A 19012-nucleotide genomic window follows, 5' to 3' on the forward strand; every position below is an offset into this window, starting at 1 on the left:
AACAATTCTTCTGCTCCTACCTCTTCTCTTCCTGCTAGTGTAGGCAGGACTTAGGCTCCAGCTACATTTTTACTAGTATGTTAAAAAACCTGCCCTAGGCGCTATTAGCCAACATTGTGATAAAAATGCCAGAGCCCGGTCTGCACCGCAAAATATCACGTACCTCAAAGACTAATCTTGCAATCATGAGCACATTAAAGACGATGCTCTTTGCAAGCACAATTTCCAAACCCAGCAGGGCAGCGGATAGTGTCTTTGTGTTTTTCTCCTCATTCGGATCTATAAAATATGAAACAATGCTGTAGTTTGCCCATGAAAATTCATATTTGCACAAAGCCAAATATAACAATTATATATATATATATATATATATATACACACACACACAGAGAGAGAGAGACTTGTCAGAAGTTCACCCTGGGCACAGTTCTAGCCTGGTCCATAGTGCTGTGAAGTCAAAGAGAGTCTACCCTTTTTGGAAGTATATGAGTCCTTGAATAGTGGCACAAAACATTTTCTTAAATAAACATTTTATGTAGGATTTCTTGCAATTTCCTTTGAAACAGCTGGAGACAGAATACTGGACTAGATGAATGCACTAATCCATTCCAACTTCCACTGTGATCCTATATGATAAATAAAAACTGAATTAATCTCAAAGGTGTATTATCTTATTGAGCCTTAAACCCTGAAAATATACCTGGCGGCTTCTCAGCTGTTTGGGTTTTCTTAATAATTTTGCCGTTATGTTGAACGTAGCAAGACACAAGTTCAGTTGAAGAGAACTTGACAATTTTGACAACACTGTATTTCCCACTAGATGTGAGGATCGGGTCTGTTGCTTCATATATAATTTCACTGTTAGAATTCATGAATATCTTCAGCTCTTTAGGGTAGAAATCTTTCACCAGGCAAGCAGCAATGCTCTCATTTTCTGACTCCATAATGGAGATGGAGGGCTTGGAAGGTGTTTGATCTCCTGGAAAGTTAATATCGTGGTTGAAATTTAATTAAATGATTATCATAATGGTCCCTTCTTGCCTTAAAAGCAATGATCTTTGCCGTATGTGGGTACCTAGAGAGTACCTATTTGATAAGTACATGATATAGTCCTCTTTTAATCTAGACTTTGATAAACTGAATAGACTGAGCTCCTTAAGTCTCATTTGAAGCCAGGATTTTAGTAATAATAATAATAGGAACTGAAAAATGGGAGTTGTAGGGGAAAATAGCATGTGATCATTTCATTAGAAGTTGTAGCATAAGGAGAAAGAGTTAATTTTGCCCAAACAACCTTAATTCTGGCCTTTGCTAAGTTTTGAAAGTTTGTTTCTGCAATTATAAAACTACTTTAACAACAACTTTTTGTATGAACTTAATATGAATGTTGAAACCTTTCAATAGAATATTTTTAGAAGATTGCAGTGTAAAAATGAATTAAAATTGCAGAGCAACACATGACTATTTTAACTAATTTCTCTCTGCTAGAAAGAAGGAATGTCCAACTGTCACTGAAAGTCGGACAGAAGCTGGTAATTTATACACACACATTTCCAGAAGGACCTATTGTCTCTGGATCCAAAGTGTGCATTGCCCAAAACCACCACTACCAGCACAGACAATAAGAATCCCTGCAGAGTCACAGGGTTATTTTTAATCTCACCTTCAATGTGCCTTCAAAAATCTTTACTAAATTACTTTTTCTTAAATGTAAAGTTTTCAAACACCCTTTCCTGAGCATTAAGGTTAAGTCACTTACTTGGTATTAGAGAGACTTTGGTCCCTTTAAAGACAGCCTCGGAGTCCACAGTGCTATACAGCTGTGCAAGAACCTCTCTAGAGAAAATTGAAACAACTGCTAGGGTGTATTTATTTTAGTCTGAGTCTGGGTTAGATTAATTATTCATCTCCAGTTTCTGCTGTAATCTTGTGCTAAACCAAAAACCTTTTCCATGCAAAAGGTGATTTATATTTTAGCTGCAGAACAAGAAAATTAGCTCAAAGAGACATGATTTTTGTTGTCTCTTTGAGCCTTTATAATTAAAATATGGAATCCTTGGTCCTGCAAAGACTTACAAACATGCTCAACTTCCTCCACCCTGAGGCAGATTCTCAGTTGGTGTAAAGGGTCCTGGCACCTTTGAAGCCAATATGAAGATTTACACCAGCTGAGGATCTGTCCCGCTGGATAGCCCTATTAACATTTCAGTGGGTCTATTCCAATGTGTAAACTGAAACACGTGCTCAGTTTCTGTAGGATCAGGGCCTTACAGAAGAATTTTGATGCTTGTCTCCTAAATTTTCCTGCTTTCAGAAACAAATTCTGTGCCTCAAAGCCAAGATCTGCCAGTGGGTTGAGGAGGATTGATTAGGGGTCCCAAAGAACAGCAACATGCCGTATGTGGGACCATGTAGCAAGGTGACCCTCCGTTCTGAAAATAATAAAAATAGTTATGGATGTTTTCCTTCTTTAATTTAACTAATGAGGATAAAACCCTGTATAGAGTAATTAGGCATGTGCACTTGACAGCATATAAAGAAATGGGCAAAGGTAAAAGAACAATTTAAAATATTATCATTACACCAACGCAATAACATATGCATAATATCTCCCTTTCCCTTCACAATAAACGAAAAACAAGGGATTTAAATGAATCAATCGTAATTAAGATTTTTTTTTAAAAGAAAAACTTTGTCAAACATTTTTCTGGCCCTTTCTGCTGCTTTTTCCATGTAGCTTCCTCTAAAAAGGTCAAAAAACACCAAGGGCGAGAAAAAATGTGCTTGTTATGTTCAAAGTTTTTGTGCAGGGCTCTATGGTGTCTGTATCACTGTGTGTGTGTGTATATCCCAGTCACCGTGCGAAACCTCTTTACATAAACTGTCCCTGTAGCTCCGAGGGGATTCAACACTTCTCAGAATTGTAGTCCAGAGAAATGAGCTGTTACTTGGAGCTGCCCATGTGGGTGAATGCTTCCTTGGAAGTGCAGCAAGCCTCGCTCTGAAATGCTTCGCTGGTCACTTTCCATCTTCTTCTTCTTCTATCAGAAGAATCCCTTTGGTTTCTGGCAGCATAGAACGGTTTGCACTGCTAATGCACTTGTAGTCTGGTAGGCAGATCTCCATTATACAAAGACAATTCACCTAATGCATAAGATTCCACAAAGAAAACAATTGTTTCAATCCGGATAAGGGTAGTCAAGTCTGATATCTCACACTGCTACCTCACAGGGATCTTCTTTCTTCCTCCAACAGTGTAACACAAATCCTTAATTGCAGTCCCAGCAACATTACCCTGAACCTACCAGGTTAATGTTTCAAGAGGAAGTATGAAGTGGTGAAATTGAACCCAATCTCACTATAATGCTGTTACCGTATTTCTATAACATTTGTTAATACAACTCCATGCTGGTTGCAAATCTTTCCTCTACCCACCCTCTGTTTGTTAACTTGTCTGTCTAGTTCTACATTGTGTGTTCCCTGGGGCACGGATCCTCCTCCTTCTCTCTTTGGAAAGAGTCTAGAATCCCAGTTCTCATACTTTCAGACCTAGCGTACAGCATATCTAAGGGGGAGGGAGTTACATAAGAAGACTTTGTGGTTTTAAACAGTGCAATTGAATCGCTGGCACAGGGGGAAAGCTGCTTTGTGCAAAGAAAGCATGCAGTCAAGATGGGACAGAAAAACTTATAAGCCAAAGTTGCGGTAAAGGTAGTCTAAAGGTAGGCAGTGGTGGGTGAGAAAAAGCTCTGCAATGCCTCGTCCCCTCTGACCAAATGAACAAGTCTAGATCAACACGCTGCAAAGATGATTCTCTACCTCCGAATATTTAATTTCTCTTACTTTTTTTTAATGGCAATGGCTATTAGGCAGCTAACTCACGTAGGTTTCTAATGGAGTTTACAAAGGCCCCTATCTGCCTCTTTAGGCACCTAAATACCTTTAAAACTCCGTTCCCAGGCTCCTATCTGCCTCTATAGGCACTTAAATATCTCAGACTCTCCTCACACCACAAGTGAAGGACTTTGTAGGACAGGGGTCGGCAACCTACGGCACGTGTGCCAAAGATGGCACGCGAGCCGATTTTTAATGGCACGCCGAGGTCCCGGCCGCCGGCCCCGCTCAGCCCGCTGCCGGCCTGGGTGAAGGGAACTCCAGGCCAGAAGGGAACCCTGCCTGGGTGAAGGGAACCCCAGGCCGGAAGGGAACCCGGCCTGGGTGAAGGGAACCCCAGGCCGGAAGGGAACCCCAGGCCGGTAGCGGGCTGAGCATACTTAAGAACTGCATAGGGGAAACTGAGGAAAACATTAAGAACAGTCCCACTTCGTCACACACAGTAATACAGGGCAGTGTCCTGGAGTTCCAGGTCGCTCATTTGCAGATACAGCAGGTTGTTGGGATTGTCCCTGGAGAGGGTGAATCGGCCTTGGATCGAGCTGGCGTAATGTACAGTACTGCCGGCCCAGTAGCTTATACAAGGCTGGGGGGAGGGATAGCTCAGTGGTTTGAGCATGGGCTTGCTAAACCCATTGTGAGTTCAATCCTTGAGGGGGTCACGAGGGATCTGGGGCAAAAATCAGTACTTGGTCCTGCTAGTGAAGGCAGGGGGCTGGACTAAATGACTTTTCAGGGTCCCTTCCAGTTCTAGGAGATAGGTATATCTCCACATATTTATTTAGATCCACTCCAGGCCCTTGCCAGGAACCTGACAGACCCAGCTTATCCAGTAGTCTCCAAAGATGACTTTTCCACTCCCCCTCCAGACCCCACCAGCTGGACCTGGGGCCGGCCACCTGTAAATAAAGGCACTTTAAAGCATATTGATGTTATATTCAGCAACTCAATATTCTTCAGGGCACTCAGGGGAGAACATACCTTCCAGAGCTGCTACAATGAGAACGAAATGGAGACAAAGTCTCATTTTTCCTGGTTTTGGAGGGGAAACTTATCAGGTGGGTTTGGCTGGTAACTGCATAGACACCAGAGGGCTGCGGATTGTCTCTGGCTGCAGCCTGGGCAGAGAGGGACAGATTTAAACAGGAAACTCTCACCCCTATTTGAATATCCCCCACTTATAGGAGACACAAACCCTTTCCCTGAATGCTTGGAGTTATTTGGCCAGAGGCTCTAAGGGAGGGAGTCGGACTGGTGCGAACTCTGTGTCTTGGCAGCGCCCAGCGAGTGCGGGGCCATCTGACCATACAGGTTCACCAAGAGCTCCCTTGAATCCCCTCCCATCCCTCCAGGTGTAAGGGCTGAGATACAGTCTGGTGAAGGGAATGGAAAGACCCACCTCTGGCGTTAGGGGACTGTGGGTCAGGCCCTTAGAGAGAAGTGAAAAGGGAAGAATCGGGGGGAAAATCTGTTTTTCTGTTGAGTCTAGTGGTGTTTGGAGCCTGATGTACCCTTTGAAGTGTGTGTTAGATCGACACTGGTATTTCATTGTTTTTCAGAGGGATTTGAGAGCAATTCTACCCATCCCCCAACAAACAACAAAAGCATTTGCACAGTCATCACTTTTAGGCAGCTTTAGAAGCCCAAGTTCTGATTCTCACACTGAACAATTGGTCCCCCAAATATTTCTCTTGTGCAGTCTGCAGTTTTACTCCAGTGTCTGATGAGCGCCAGTGTAAGCATGTGATAGTCAAGTTGTTGCAGTTTTTATGGACACGTGATCGTATATGAATACAGAGATCTCAAACCTGACGAGAGGGTTTTTTTGCTCTGGTTGTAGATCCCGTTCCTGTGCCCAGGGCTGGATGGTTTGTGGAAGTGCTGCCCCCATGCGGTGCATGGCAGAAAGAAGATTCTGCAGTTTGAGTTTTTGTATTAGCAGTATCGGGATTCCCCTCACTGTGTCTTCGAACAGTGATACCGGGCGGTGTCCTCGGGCTTCAGGCCGGTCATTTGCAGATACAGCTCACTCTTGGAATCATCCCTGGAGATGGTGAATCGGCCTTTTACTGAGTCACTGTAGTTTATGCTAGAACCGTGAATCCGGGCGATCCACTCCAGTCCCTTCCCGGGGGCCTGACGGACCCAGTGCATCCAGTTGCTGCTCAAGGTGAAGCCGGAGGCTTTGCAGGAGAGGCGGAGAGAGTCTCCGGGCCTTTTCACATCCCCTCCAGACTCCACCAGCTGCACTTGTGAAAGGGCACCTGGGGATAAAGATGAATGACGGGGAATATGAGTATGTAGGGAAACAGAATAACAATCCCCTGACTATCCAACACACGGCAAGGGAGAAAATACCTTCAAACACTGCTGCAATGAGAACGACATACAACCAAAGTCTCATTGTCCCTGTGTTTGGAGAGGAGAGTTTTCAGAGGGGTTGTCTGGTGACTGCCCAGAGACAGAGGCTGCAGATTGTCTGTCCGGGTGCAGCCATGGAAGTGAGAGAGACAGCTTTAAACAGGAAACTCTCACCCCTATTTGCATATCCCCCTTCTTATAAGAGACTCCAATTATTTCCTAGAGCGAACTCAGTTTCTTTGTGTGTGGCTGAGAGAAGGGCCAGAATCTATCTCCGGGGTACCCCGCTCTCCTTGTCGGTGTATCTGTATCTGAAGAGATGGGTGTTTTGCCCACGAAAGCTTATGCCCGAATAAATCTGTTAGTCTTTAAGGTGTCACCAGACTCCTGGTTGTTTTTGTGGATACAGACTAACACCGCTACCCCTCTGATACAGAAGAATTAGGCTCTATCTTTTCCAGTGGGAGTCGCGTTCTGTGTCTTTCCTGCCCCCATCTCTCTCCAATCCACGTCTGCTTCTCCCAGTGCCTCAGTCTCTCTCTGAGCAGTTCCAATGACCCCGATCTTAGGACCTTTAGTCACGTGACTGTCCCCACTGACCTGAGTGCCCGTGCTGGGCTGAGAGGCCCCTGGGCAATTGCCCCCTTTGCCCCTGTCTGTCAGGGGGCCTGGCAGAGACCACTCAGCTCCTAGCGCAGGTCTGGGAGTTTCAAAGGGGCCTCATGGCTAAAGGAGCCCACCTCACATCTGCAATCACAGTCCAGAATTTCTGCTGCTCTCCGAGGGGGAGGTAAAGATCCAGCTATTTTACATAGTAACCGGGGACCGGCTGCTCTTAATTACAGGAAGCTCCCAAAGGTTGGCGCTGAGGGCAGTGGGCTAGTAAGGGTACCGGGAGGAAGTCTGTCAGGGCTTATTGGGATCGTGCAGAAAGAAGCCACAGCCCCATAAGGGAGGTGTCAGGGTTCATTAGGGTCAGAGAGCGCAGGGCTGGAGGCCTTGTCTGCTGGCTGCTCGCATGGGGACCCTCATTCCCCTTTCGATAGATCTGCTCTCGGACTGATGCGCCCCAGTCATGCCATGCAGGAACAGAGCGCTGTACACGCAGTGAACATATGGAATCCGCGCTTTCAAAACAATATCAGAAAGACGGAAGGGGATGTCTGGGGGCGGGGAGAGCAGGAAGACGAGGACTCTCGGCTTTTTTTTCCCTGCGAACCGGACACCAACAAACACCTTTCCAATATCGGTTCTTGCCTGTCATGGGACATGTGGGGAGGTGAGAGCGCAGAAAGCCTGGCAGAGCCGGGCAGGTTCCAGTCCGTGCTGTCAAACCCGGACAGCAATTACAGACATTTCCCTGACTGCGAAGAGGAGAGTCGTGCCCGCTTCAGGGGCGTCAGGGCTGGGCCTGTAGACCGAGCATACGCCATCTAGCAAGTTGCCGAGGCAACAGCCAAGGCCCAGAGTCTGTTAAACCCTCAAGGAGTTCAAATCTTTTCCCATCTTTTTTCTCCAGTAACGAGTCTCGCTCCTACTCTTGGCTCCTCAGACCAAGACGTGAGATCATGAGAACTGAAGAACGGCCAGACTGGGTCCGACCAATGGTCCGTCTAGCCCAGTGACAAGGGAATCATCAACTCATCCCCTGGGAAGGAGCTTTGTCTGGTATAAGGAGGGGGATACGCAAATAACGGTGAGTGTTTCCTGTTTAAATCTCTCTCTGCAGGGCTGCACCCGGAGAGAATCCGCAGCCCCCTGTGTCTGTGCAGTTACCAGCCAATCCACCAGGGAAATGAGTCTGTGGCTCCATTTAGCTTTCGTTGCAGCCGCTTTGGAAGGTATTTTCTCCCCCTGTGTTGGTAGGGGAGTCAGAGGAATGGATAGTTGTTGGCAGTTCACACTGACACGATTTTAACACACGTTTATTCCCAGGGGCCCTGTCACAAGTCCAGCTGCTGGAGTCCGGCGGGGATGTGAAAAAGCCCGGAGACTCCCTCAGACTGACCTGTACCACCTCAGGGTTCAACATAGACAGCCACTGAATTAATTGGATCTGTCAGGGCGGCTCCCGGGCAGGGGCTGCGGTGGGTATCAGCAATTAGTGGAGCAACCACCTACTATGGAAATTCAGTGAAAGGGCGATTCGCCCCCCGCCCCCACCTGCACAAACACTCCAGCTCACCCTTCCCTGCACGCTGCGCTGGGACACGTGTCTGTGTGTGTTTGTGAGTCTGTGTAGAGGTGGGAGATGGAGAGAGAGAGAAAGAACAGTTAGATCAGTGGTTTGCTGAGACCAGTGCCTGTCATGCTGACTAATATTATCTTTGTTCCCTGTGATCTCCCATCTGTTGTCTCCTCTTTTTTACCTAGATAATAAAGTCTTTGGGGGCAGGGATCCAATATTAACTAGAATATTAAATGCTATGGAACCTTTTACACTCTGAGCCTAGAGGCTTTAATTCTTTCCAGAATAAAAGACACGGTTGTGAAGGGGATGATTATCTAGTTCTAAATGTGTAGATGGCGCCTCATCGTATGAAAGACTCGGCTTTTCAAAGGAACCTAAGGGAGTTAGGCACCCAAATCCCATTGGACGAATAGCTCCCATGTGTTTACTAGAGTGTTTAACTGTTTGAATAAAAGGTTCAGATTGTCAGCTGGCATACCTAGGGGTAGCTGCTATATTGAATCCAGTGGATCTGTGATCATTGGTTCCAGTTGTGGATCTGCTCTCACCGTGTACGTCCTTCTTAAGGCCACAACAACCGAAGCCGTGTGAAATCAGAGGCGAGAGTTTCATTGGTTCCAAAGGGCTGTAGATCATTTCGGTTCTCTGAGGTGATAATCCCTGTCCAGTGAGTCTGAGATAATAATGGCCAGGGGAGTGAACGTTCCCCTTCTACCAGGAGCAGGAAGTTTGTGTAAAAGGGCCCTGAGTGTCTGCACGGAACTCGCTTCCTCTTTTTGTGCCAGGCCCTGCTCTGCTCTGTGTCACTGTGTCTCTGGCGCAGTAATACGTGGCGGTGTCTGCAGCTGTCAGCGAGCGGAGCTGCAGGGAGAACTGGTTCTTGGAAGGGTTCACTGAGATGGTGATGCGACTCTGGAGGGAAGTGGCATAGTTTGTGCTTCCCCCTTGCTCTATATCCCCGATCCATTCCAGCCCTTTCCCGGGACTCTGTCGGATCCAGTTCCACCAGCAACAGTTACTGCCCAGAGTGTCCGAGGAGGCACCTGAGATGGAGCAGGTGAGGCTGAGAGTCTCTGAGGGTTTTACAGTCCCAGGCCCTGACTCCACCAGCTGCACTTGTGACAGGACCACTGTGGAAAAGACAGAGCCGTATGAATTCATCCCACAACCCATTCATCCCCTGGTGCTGTGCAGATCGGTCCCACCCAATACTCACATGAGGGGACAGCCAGCAGGAGAAGGGATACAAATAACAGCTTCATGATTGCACTGTCAGAGAATAGAGCCTCTCTCCAAGACACCAGAGAATCTGAGCTTTTTACCTCCAGGAGCATGTGTTTATACAGGACATGCGTGGGCCGGGATTTGCATGCAGATATCCCTCAGGGGATATAAGGGAGGAGAGGGGTTGAAAGGGAAAGGAGAACGCTATGTGACACACGAGTCAGATCTACAGCTACTGAGTTTGAATCATAGGATTGTCCAACAGAAATTGGAATGACCCAGGCGGCTCAGGGCACGTGCGGGTCTCGGTCTGGGCATCAGCTCTGGTGTTGTCAAAGGCTGCAGGGAAAAGTGGTTCTTGGATGTGTCTGTAGAGATGATGGTTCGGCCTTTCCAAGCGTGGGAATAAACTGAATCTCTCCCCATACATCATGTGGTCTATCCATTGCAGTCCTTTCACAGCAGGCTGCCAGACCCAATTCCAAGAGTGATAACTCTGAGTGCTGGGAAGGTTTGAGACATCACAGGTCAGTGTGAGCTTCTCTCCTCCCTTCCCCATTCTCTGGGGGTACTTGGCCCTGCCTCCGCCTGGGGGCGATGGACCAGGTGACCTCTGGAGATCCACTCCAGCTCTACATTTCTAGGATTCTGTGATTCCTGGCATGGACTAGACCAACTGGATTTCAGAGAGGACACCTTTCGGGGAGTAAAGAAGGAGCAAATATATGAGCGAAAGGCAGTTATAGAGAGAAATGATTCTCTCCCTATTTTTCCCAATACACATATGAAGGATTAGCTAATAGGAGATTGACGTCTGTAGGGATTTTATATTTATGCAGTTACTGTGGAAGATTTGGGCTCCAGGTTCTGGACGACATGTTCCTGGATGAACATTGGAGTATCTAGGATCAGAGCCTTGTGTTGAAACAGGGACTCACTGGGGGCAGAGGTGTACATGGGGTTTTCACCCAATGGTGAAGGGAAATGAAAGGGATCGAGAGGGAGGTTTCCAGTTTAAAGAGGATGCTTCCTCTGGGGTATGCCCTCATAGAGGGAGAAAATACATTTCAGAGTCGTGGGACTTCAAGCACAAAGTCTAGTTGGGGCGTACGGAGTAGCACTCAGTGGGAGTTAGGGAGGTAGCCCAGGCTTTCTTTCGTAACTGCTACTGGATGCATATCTGCATTTTTAGGCACCATTGAAAATCTGGCCCATGATGCTGAACACTATTTATAAAGGCCAGAATCTTCACCAAAAGTGTTTGTCTCAAACTAGTTTTTCTCCTCTTTCAAGGGAATACTTTCCACAGACTTTTGCACAATTTACCTGTGTAACTCATTGCCGCAGGAGATCATGAGGGACAAGGTTTTATACCCATGAATGATCATTTTATTGTTAGGTTATGTTCATCTACACATTTATGAATACTATAGAAAACGGGTTATTTCACCAGTCATTCACCTTTGGTGTAACTCAGTGGTAACTCCGCTGGAGTCAAGGTGGATGAATCTCCATTCACTTTCTTTCTTTCTTTCTTTCTTTCTTTCTTTCTTTCTTTCTTTCTTTCTTATCATAACGCGTGTAATGAAAATCAGATGTGCACAGAGGAGTTTATAAATTGTACAGGGTATCCTAGATATTTGTAATAAATATGTTTATCCCATGGATTTTTCACTTTCTGTGTTACAGGAATTTGACATCTATGTTATCAGGTGGAAGGAATACACGTTGTTTGCTTGCTATTGTGTTTTGAAAGCAGTTATATTCCTTATCCCCCCCATTGTTCTCCCATTAACATGCCCCCCTCTCTAGAGGAACTCAGACGGAATGGAGGCGCTAACTGATTTCAGTTAAAATCTCCCCTTTCCATTACAACTTGCGGATGACAAGACCTGGGTAAAGGTGATGCAGAGCCACGCGGGGAGTCTCCCTGCTGTACTCAGCGCCTCACTGCACTATTCAAAAATCGCTTCCCCCTGTCGTACGGCTGCCTGCTTGTGTGTCCCCGAGCGTTGCCTCTGGCGCAGTGATGGGTGGCGGTGTCTGCAGCTGTCAGCGAGACTTGGTTCTTGGAAGTGTCTTGTGAGATGGTCACTCGACACTGCACAGAGCTGGGGTACTCAGTGTTTCACCTGGGGGAGCTATAGAATGCGGGTCCCATCCATTCCAGCCCTTTCCCCGCAGGCTGCCGGACCCAGTTCCAGGCGACGCTGGTGCTAGAAACGAGTCTCCAGAGATGGTTCAAGTGAGTGTCAGGGACTCCCCGGGTTTCACCACTCCCTGGCCCGGTTCCCACAGCTGCACTTGGGAGAGGACACCTGGGAAGGAAACACAGATATGAATCCGTGAGCCAGGCTCCTAACCCCAGGGAGTGGGGAACGTGTGAAAATTAAACACCACGAGACCGCGTCTAAGCTAGCGAGACACCCAAATGTCACTGAATTACATCAGGATCCGGGCACTTCATTCCCGTAGGCTTCCTTGAATGGCTGATCTTCTGGAGTCACTGCAGCAATTAACCCTTCGGACCCCCAATAGACACGCACCTGAAGGGGCCTCCAGCATGAACAGGAAAATCAGAAGCAGGTTCATCTTAAATGAAGGTGCAAACTGTCCCCAGCAGCGAGGCCCGGGCAGTTCTGTGTCTAGGGGGGGACCGAGGCTCCTCCAATCAGGGGGCTGGATTTAAACAGGAATCCTCCAGTGAAGGGATTTGCAGGCGAGTTTCACAACGTGAGCAGAAGAGCTGGTCGGGCTGTGAGCTCTGTCTACACATGGGCATCTCTCCCTGGGACGTGTGTCCCCCTCAGGCAGTGAGTTCTGCTCAGCAAGGGTGTTTGGTCATTTAGCACTCTTAACGGTCCTTGAAACTGTCAGCCAAATACAAGCGCAGGACAGCGCCTTCTTAGGAAGGAAGGAATATTTGAAGAAGAGAAATTATAACTCTTCTCTAATGGTTTTGGTTGGGAAAAGAGCACAAGGGAGTTAGGAACCGAGATGTCATCATAATCCTGCAGGATTGGATGTTTAACTCCCTTAAATCCTCTCTGCCGTCCTATCCCATGTTCGGTAGAGATTTATTATATTGCTCGTATGGCTGTCAAGCAATTAGAGAAAAAAATAATCGTAATTAAAAAAATAATAATCATAATTAATTGCGCGATTAATTGCACTGTTAACAATAAAATACCATTTATTTTAAATATTTTTGGATGTTTACTATATATTATTTTCAATTACAACACAGAATACAAAATGTACAGTGATCACGTTATATTTCTCTTTAATTACAAATATTTGCACTTTAAAAACCTAAAAAAACGTATTTTTCAATTCACCTCATATAAGTACTCTAGTGCAATCTCTTTATATGAAAGTTGAACTTACAAATACAAATGTAGAATTATTTTTAAAAAAATCCGTCAAAATAAAACAATGTAAAACTTTAGAGACTACAAGTCCACTCAGTCCTACTTTTTGGTCAGCCATTCACTCAGACACACAAGGTTGGTTACAATTTTCTTGCTGCTTCTTGTTTACAATGTCACCTGAAAGTGAGAACAGGTGTTCGCATGGCACTGTTGTAGCTGGTGTTGCAAGATATTTAAGTACCAGATGCGCCAAAGATTCATATGTCCCTTCATGCTTCACCCACCATTCCAGAGGACATGCGTCCATGCTGATGGTGGTTTCTTCTTGATAACGATCCAAAGCAGTGCAAACTGACACATGTTCATTTTCATCATCTGAGTCAGATGCCACCAGCAGAAGGTTGATTTTCCTTTTTGATGGTTCGGGTTCTGTAGTTTCCACATCTGAGGGTATGTCTACACTGCACAGTTCTCACCAAAACTTTTGTCTTTCACGGGTACTTGAAAAAGCTCCCCCCGCAAAAGACAAAAGTTTTGCTGATGCAAATGGCAGTGTGAATGCGGCTTTGTTGGCAGAAGCGCTCTTCTGCCAACACAGGTTATACCTCTTGCAGGGCTGGAAGTATTTTGTTGACAAAAGTGCTCACAAAATACCACAAAAGAGCATTCACACATGCTGATTTTTAGTGACAAGGTTGTGTCAACACAGCCTTGTCCCTAAAAGCTGCGTAGTGTAGACAAGCCCTGAGTGTTGCTCTTTTAAGACTTCTAAAAGCATGCTCTGCACCTCATCTCTCTCAGATTGTGGACGGCACTTCAGATTCTTAAACCTTCGGTCGAGTGCTCTAGCTATTTTTAGAAATCTCACATCGGTCCCTTCTTTGCGTTTTGTCAAATCTGCTGTGAAAGTGTTCTGAAAACTGACGTGCTGCATCATCATCCGAGACAGCTATAACATGAAATATATGCAAAAGGCCGATAAAACAGAGCAGGAGACATATAGTTCCTCCCCCCACACATGCACCAAGGAGTACAGTCACAAATTTAATTGGTGCATTATTTTTTTAACTAGCATCATCAGCATAGAAGCAAGTCCTCCGGAATGGTGGCCGAAGCATGAAGGGGCATACGAATGTTTAGCAAGTTGGAGCGAGGGGTCTCTGCGCCGCCGGCCCAGCGGAGCTCTGGGCAGGACGGGGCGACACATTGCCTGGGAACGGAAGGGTTATAACTGACAGGAGGTTTGTGTTACATTCACTCGGTTGCCAGATCTCCTGTCCAGCCCGAAGTGGTGTGTGTGTCACTGCTGCCCCCCGCGTGGCTGCCGGGAGAAGGGCGATTCCGCAGCCTGGGTTTTTGTATGATCACAAAACGGTTTCGTTTCACTGTGTGTGTCTCGCACAGTAGTAGTGGGCGGTGTCCTCGGGCTTCAGGCCGGTCATTTGCAGATACAGCTCACTCTTGGAATCATCCCTGGAGATGATGAACCGGCCTTTCACTGATTCAAGGTAGTGTATAGTACCCCCACCATTACTTATATAAGCGACCCATTCTAGTCCCTTGCCAGGAGCCTGTCGGACCCAGACCATCTGGTAGCTGCTGAAGGTGAACCCGGAGGCTTTGCAGGAGAGACGGAGAGAGTCTCCGGGCTTTTTCACATCCCCTCCGGACTCCACCAGCTGCACCTGGGACCGGACACCTGAGAATAAAGACAGGCCAGTAATATCGGTATAAAAACAGCGGTAACACAATATTCTTCTAAATCTGCCAGTTATTCAGAGGAGGAAAATACCTTCCAAAGCTGCTACAACAAAAATTACAAGGAGCAAAAACCCCATTTTCCCTGGTGTTGGCAGGGAAAGTTCTCAGGGGACTGGCTGGTCCCTGCACAGACCCAGGGACTGCGGATTGTGTCTCCGGGTGCAACCTGGGCAGAGAGAGGCACAGATTTAAACAGGAAACTGTCTCCCTCATTTGCATGCCCCCGCTTTATAAGAGACCCACACTCCTGCTGCCAGTGATCTGACTGACTCGCCCTAGGGCTCCAGGTGCGGGAGTCAGACTGTCCCGGCCTGTGTGTCTGTGCAGCGCCGGGCACAGGGCGCTGGGTCCTCCTGACACTTTCGGACCCCTGGGAGGAATGACCAGCTCCCTGCAGTGACTGTATTTCCTCACCCAGGAACTGAGGGCCTGGCTATCGTGAGGTGACATTGGGGACTGGGGGGACTCAGCTCTGGAGCCCCGTTCCACGCGCACAAGGGCCATGCAACGTCCGGTCAGGGGGGTCAGTGTCTGGGGAGGGGTCATGTCCCAGGGATCCAATGGGCTGGGCCACCCGCTGGAGAGGGAAGATTTCCCAGGGCGCTGGGAGGGATTTGGGAAGGAAGCCCCTTTCCCTTCCCAGCAGTGACCGGCTACATTGAAATGATCCATGACACCAGGAACGTGATCTGAGCAAGCCTGGCTCGTGCTCTGGACCAGATCTGGGGTCCGCCTGTGGGTGCAGGTGGGAGAAGCTGGGGGATGGGGGGAGTCTGAGGACAGAGTTAAGGTTTTGCAGTGGAGCCTCCCTGACATTAGTGGGCCGAGAGCGGCGTGTCTGGGAGTTTTCCTTAAGGGGAGAGTTGAGGAGGATTCAGGCAACAGTGAAGGAAGATTATTATGCACGGCTGATATTTATATTGGTGTTTATATTCCTGTTCCCAGTCACACTCCACTTCCCATTTACACTCGGATTGTAAACTCGGTGGGACTGAGAAGGGTCATATTGGGACAGAGAGATCGTCTATCTAGCCCAGTGTCCTGTCTCCCGACAGCGGCCAATGGCAGGTGCCCCAGAGGGAATGAACAGAACAGGAAATCACGGAGTGATCCATCCCCTGTCACCCATTCCCAGCTTCTGGAGACCCACAACCAGCACCAAATCTGTCACCGCTGAGCATCATCATCAAGATCATTTACTTAGTTCATTATTAATAAGCAATAAAGTGTAGACAGAAGCTTTCTCCTGGTTGTGTTTAAAGAACTTGTGTGATATGAACATGACGTGTTTTTACACCAGGGATGGGCAACCTTTGGCACGTGGTTCTCCAGGGTAAGCCTCTGGCTGGCCGGGCCAGTTTGTTTACCTACCGCATCCACAGGTTCACACGATCGCGGCTCCCACTGGCGGCGGCCAGCACATCCCTCGGCCTGCGCTGCTTCCCGCCGCCCCCATTGGCCTGGAGCGGCGAACCTGCAGACGCGGCAGATAAACAAACCGACCCAGCCCGCCACGGTGCTTACCCTGGAGAGACGCGTGCCAAAGGTTGCCGATCCCTGTTTTACACCATCTCAGGATGTAATATTGAGAGATAACAACAAAAACAACAACAAAATATTTCCATTCCCACTGACTTTCAGACAAGTATCAGCATTCACACTGAGACACAGATCTCCATTCCCATTACACTCATGTTCCCTTTCATATCCCCACACTCATTCACACACACTGGAGAGAGAGCGAGTGAGAGAGAGAGAGAGAGAATGTTCTCGGGGAATGTTCCATAGGCAGTTACACTGAAGGATACTCAGACGATGAGGGTGGGTGGGTGGCTGGCTCCACAATGCACCATGGTCCTAGGCTCTCAGACTGGCTGGAGACCAGTTCATTGATGAGGCTAATAGAAGAGAGACAATCTACAGGGCAGGGAGTCAAATAAATCTATGAACAGACCCTGCACAGCTCTATGGCATTGACAAACAGGGATTTGGGGAACAGCCTTGTTCCCTTTTATAGCTGCCGGGGTTTGTGTTTTCACCTCTCCTGCTTTCTATCCCCACACGGGAACTGAGAGGTGAACATGGGACTATTTGGGCTTCTGGTTGACAGATAATAATTCCTTTTAACCCATATCAGTGTCTGTGTAATAGAATATTTGGTGTGACGTTATCTGATTAGAATATGACCATATAGATCATTGTTGCAACCACTGTGATATATTTGCAGCAAATCTTGTAGATGGGCGTCTCCCATGGTCCATTGTCTATCAAGTGTTTCTTGATGAACCACTTAATTTGAACAGTCCCTCCAAGATGTGCTGGCTGGTTACCTTGTGGGCAGTACCCCAGGAGCCCACATTTGAAATCCAAGTATAGAGCCAATATTAATATCTTCAAGTACAAAAAAGATACATGCATACAGATAACATCATCATAACCAGCAAATCATAACCTTTTCATAGACATCTCACTCCACAGCCTTTGTACAATCTAAGTCTTACCCTAACCACCATAAAGGTAATTGCTAACCCTAAATTTTAAAACTCAGCCAAACTGAATTGTTCACCCTAATCCTAAAACCTTACTCCAACTGTAATTCTGAGTGTAAACTATAACTCTAAACTTCAAAGCTAAAACAAAATGTTTAAACTTAACCCTAACCCTAACTCAAACACTTACAGGGCTGCAATTTGCCCCAGGCCCTGGGTCCCACAGGGGCCCCCAGGAGAATGTCGGAGGCTCCCCCCCACCTCCCGCTTCCCCCATCCCCCAGCGCCTCAGCGCACTGCGTCCAGGAGTGGCCCTGGACAGAGCTAAAGTGGCATGGCTCCAGCGGGGCCTGAGCTCCTCCCGCTCAGAGCCGCGTGGTAAGGGGACGGGGCTCCGAGCTGCGGCTGAGTGGCGGGAGCTCAGGTCCCCTGGAGCCACGCCACTGCAGTGCTGTCCAGGGCCGCTCCTGGACACGGCACGCTGAGGGTCTGGGAGAGGGGAGAGGCGGGGGTAAGCTGCATGGTAAGGGGCCGGGGGGGCAGTCAGGGGACGGGGAACGGGGGTTGGATCGTGGGTGTTCCAGGGGGTCTGTCAGGACTCAGCGGTGGGTGGATAGGGGTCGAGGCAGTCAGGTGACAGGGAGAGGGGTTCGTGGGGGGTGGGGTCCCGGGATGGTGGTTGGGGGAGTCTCAGGGGGGCGGTCAGGGGACAAGGAGCAGGTTGGGTTGGGGATTCTGAAGGGGGCAGTCGGGGGGCAGAAAGTGGGTGGGGGTCAGATGGGGGCAGGGCCAGACTGTTTGGGGAGGCACAGCCTTCCCTACCCTAAAAATCACTGACAGGAAGTTTGTGTTACATTCACCTGGTTGCCGGGTCTCCTGTCCGAGCCCGAAGCTGCTGCCCCCACGTGGCTGCCAGGAGAAGGGCGATTCCGCGGCCTGGGTTTTTGTATGATCACAAATTGGTTTTGTTTCACTGTGTCTCTCGCACAGTAATAGCGGGCGGTGTCCTCGGGCTTCAGGCCGGTCATTTGCAGATACAGCTCATTCTTGGAATTATCCCTGGAGATGGTGAATCGGCCTTTCACTGAATCGGGGTAATATACAGTACCCCCACCGGTGTTTATAAAAGCGACCCATTCTAGTCCCTTGCCAGGAGCCTGTCGGACCCAGTCCATCTGGTAGCTGCTGAAGGTGAACCCGGAGGCTTTGCAGGAGAGACGGAGAGAGTCTCCGGGCTTTTTCACATCCCCTCCGGACTCCACCAGCTGCACCTGGGACCGGACACCTGGGAATAAAGACAGGCCATTAATATCGGTATAAAATCAGCAATAACACAATAGTCTTCTAACTCTGCCAGTTATTTGGAGGAGGAAAATACCTTTCAAAGCTGCTACAACAAAAATTACAAGGAGCAAATATCCCATTTTCTCGGGTGCTGGAGGGGAAAGTTCTCAGGGGACTGGCTGGTCACTGCACAGACCCAGGGGCTGCGGATTGTGTCTCCGGGTGCAGCCTGGGCAGAGAGAAGCACAGATTTAAACAGGAAACTGTCTCCCTCATTTGCATGTCCCCGCTTTATAAGAGACTCCTGCTGCCAGTGAGCTGACTGACTCGCCCTGGGGCTCCGGGTGCAGGAGTCAGACTGTCCCGTCCTGTGTGTCTGTGCAACACTGGACACAGGGCACTGGGGTCCTGCTGACACTTTCGGACCCGTGGGAGGA

General features: G+C 48.1%; 1 protein-coding gene across 1 annotated transcript; it reads right to left on the bottom strand.

Moving 5' to 3' along the window:
- Window positions 1–163: 163 nt before the first annotated feature.
- Window positions 164–18790, bottom strand: LOC103307385 (uncharacterized; the record flags this gene model as incomplete). Its single annotated transcript, XM_065579522.1, has 7 exons — window positions 18670–18790; window positions 18152–18576; window positions 14444–14726; window positions 5855–6158; window positions 1760–1872; window positions 701–979; window positions 164–279 (listed from the first exon to the last, which is right to left on the bottom strand). Coding segments are annotated over exons 1-7 (1566 nt in total), but the record flags the coding sequence as incomplete, so codon positions are not given.
- Between the last annotated feature and the right edge of the window lie 222 nt (window positions 18791–19012).

Source organism: Chrysemys picta, unplaced genomic scaffold, assembly GCF_011386835.1.
Source record: "Chrysemys picta bellii isolate R12L10 unplaced genomic scaffold, ASM1138683v2 scaf367, whole genome shotgun sequence".
Classification (NCBI taxonomy): domain Eukaryota; kingdom Metazoa; phylum Chordata; order Testudines; family Emydidae; genus Chrysemys; species Chrysemys picta.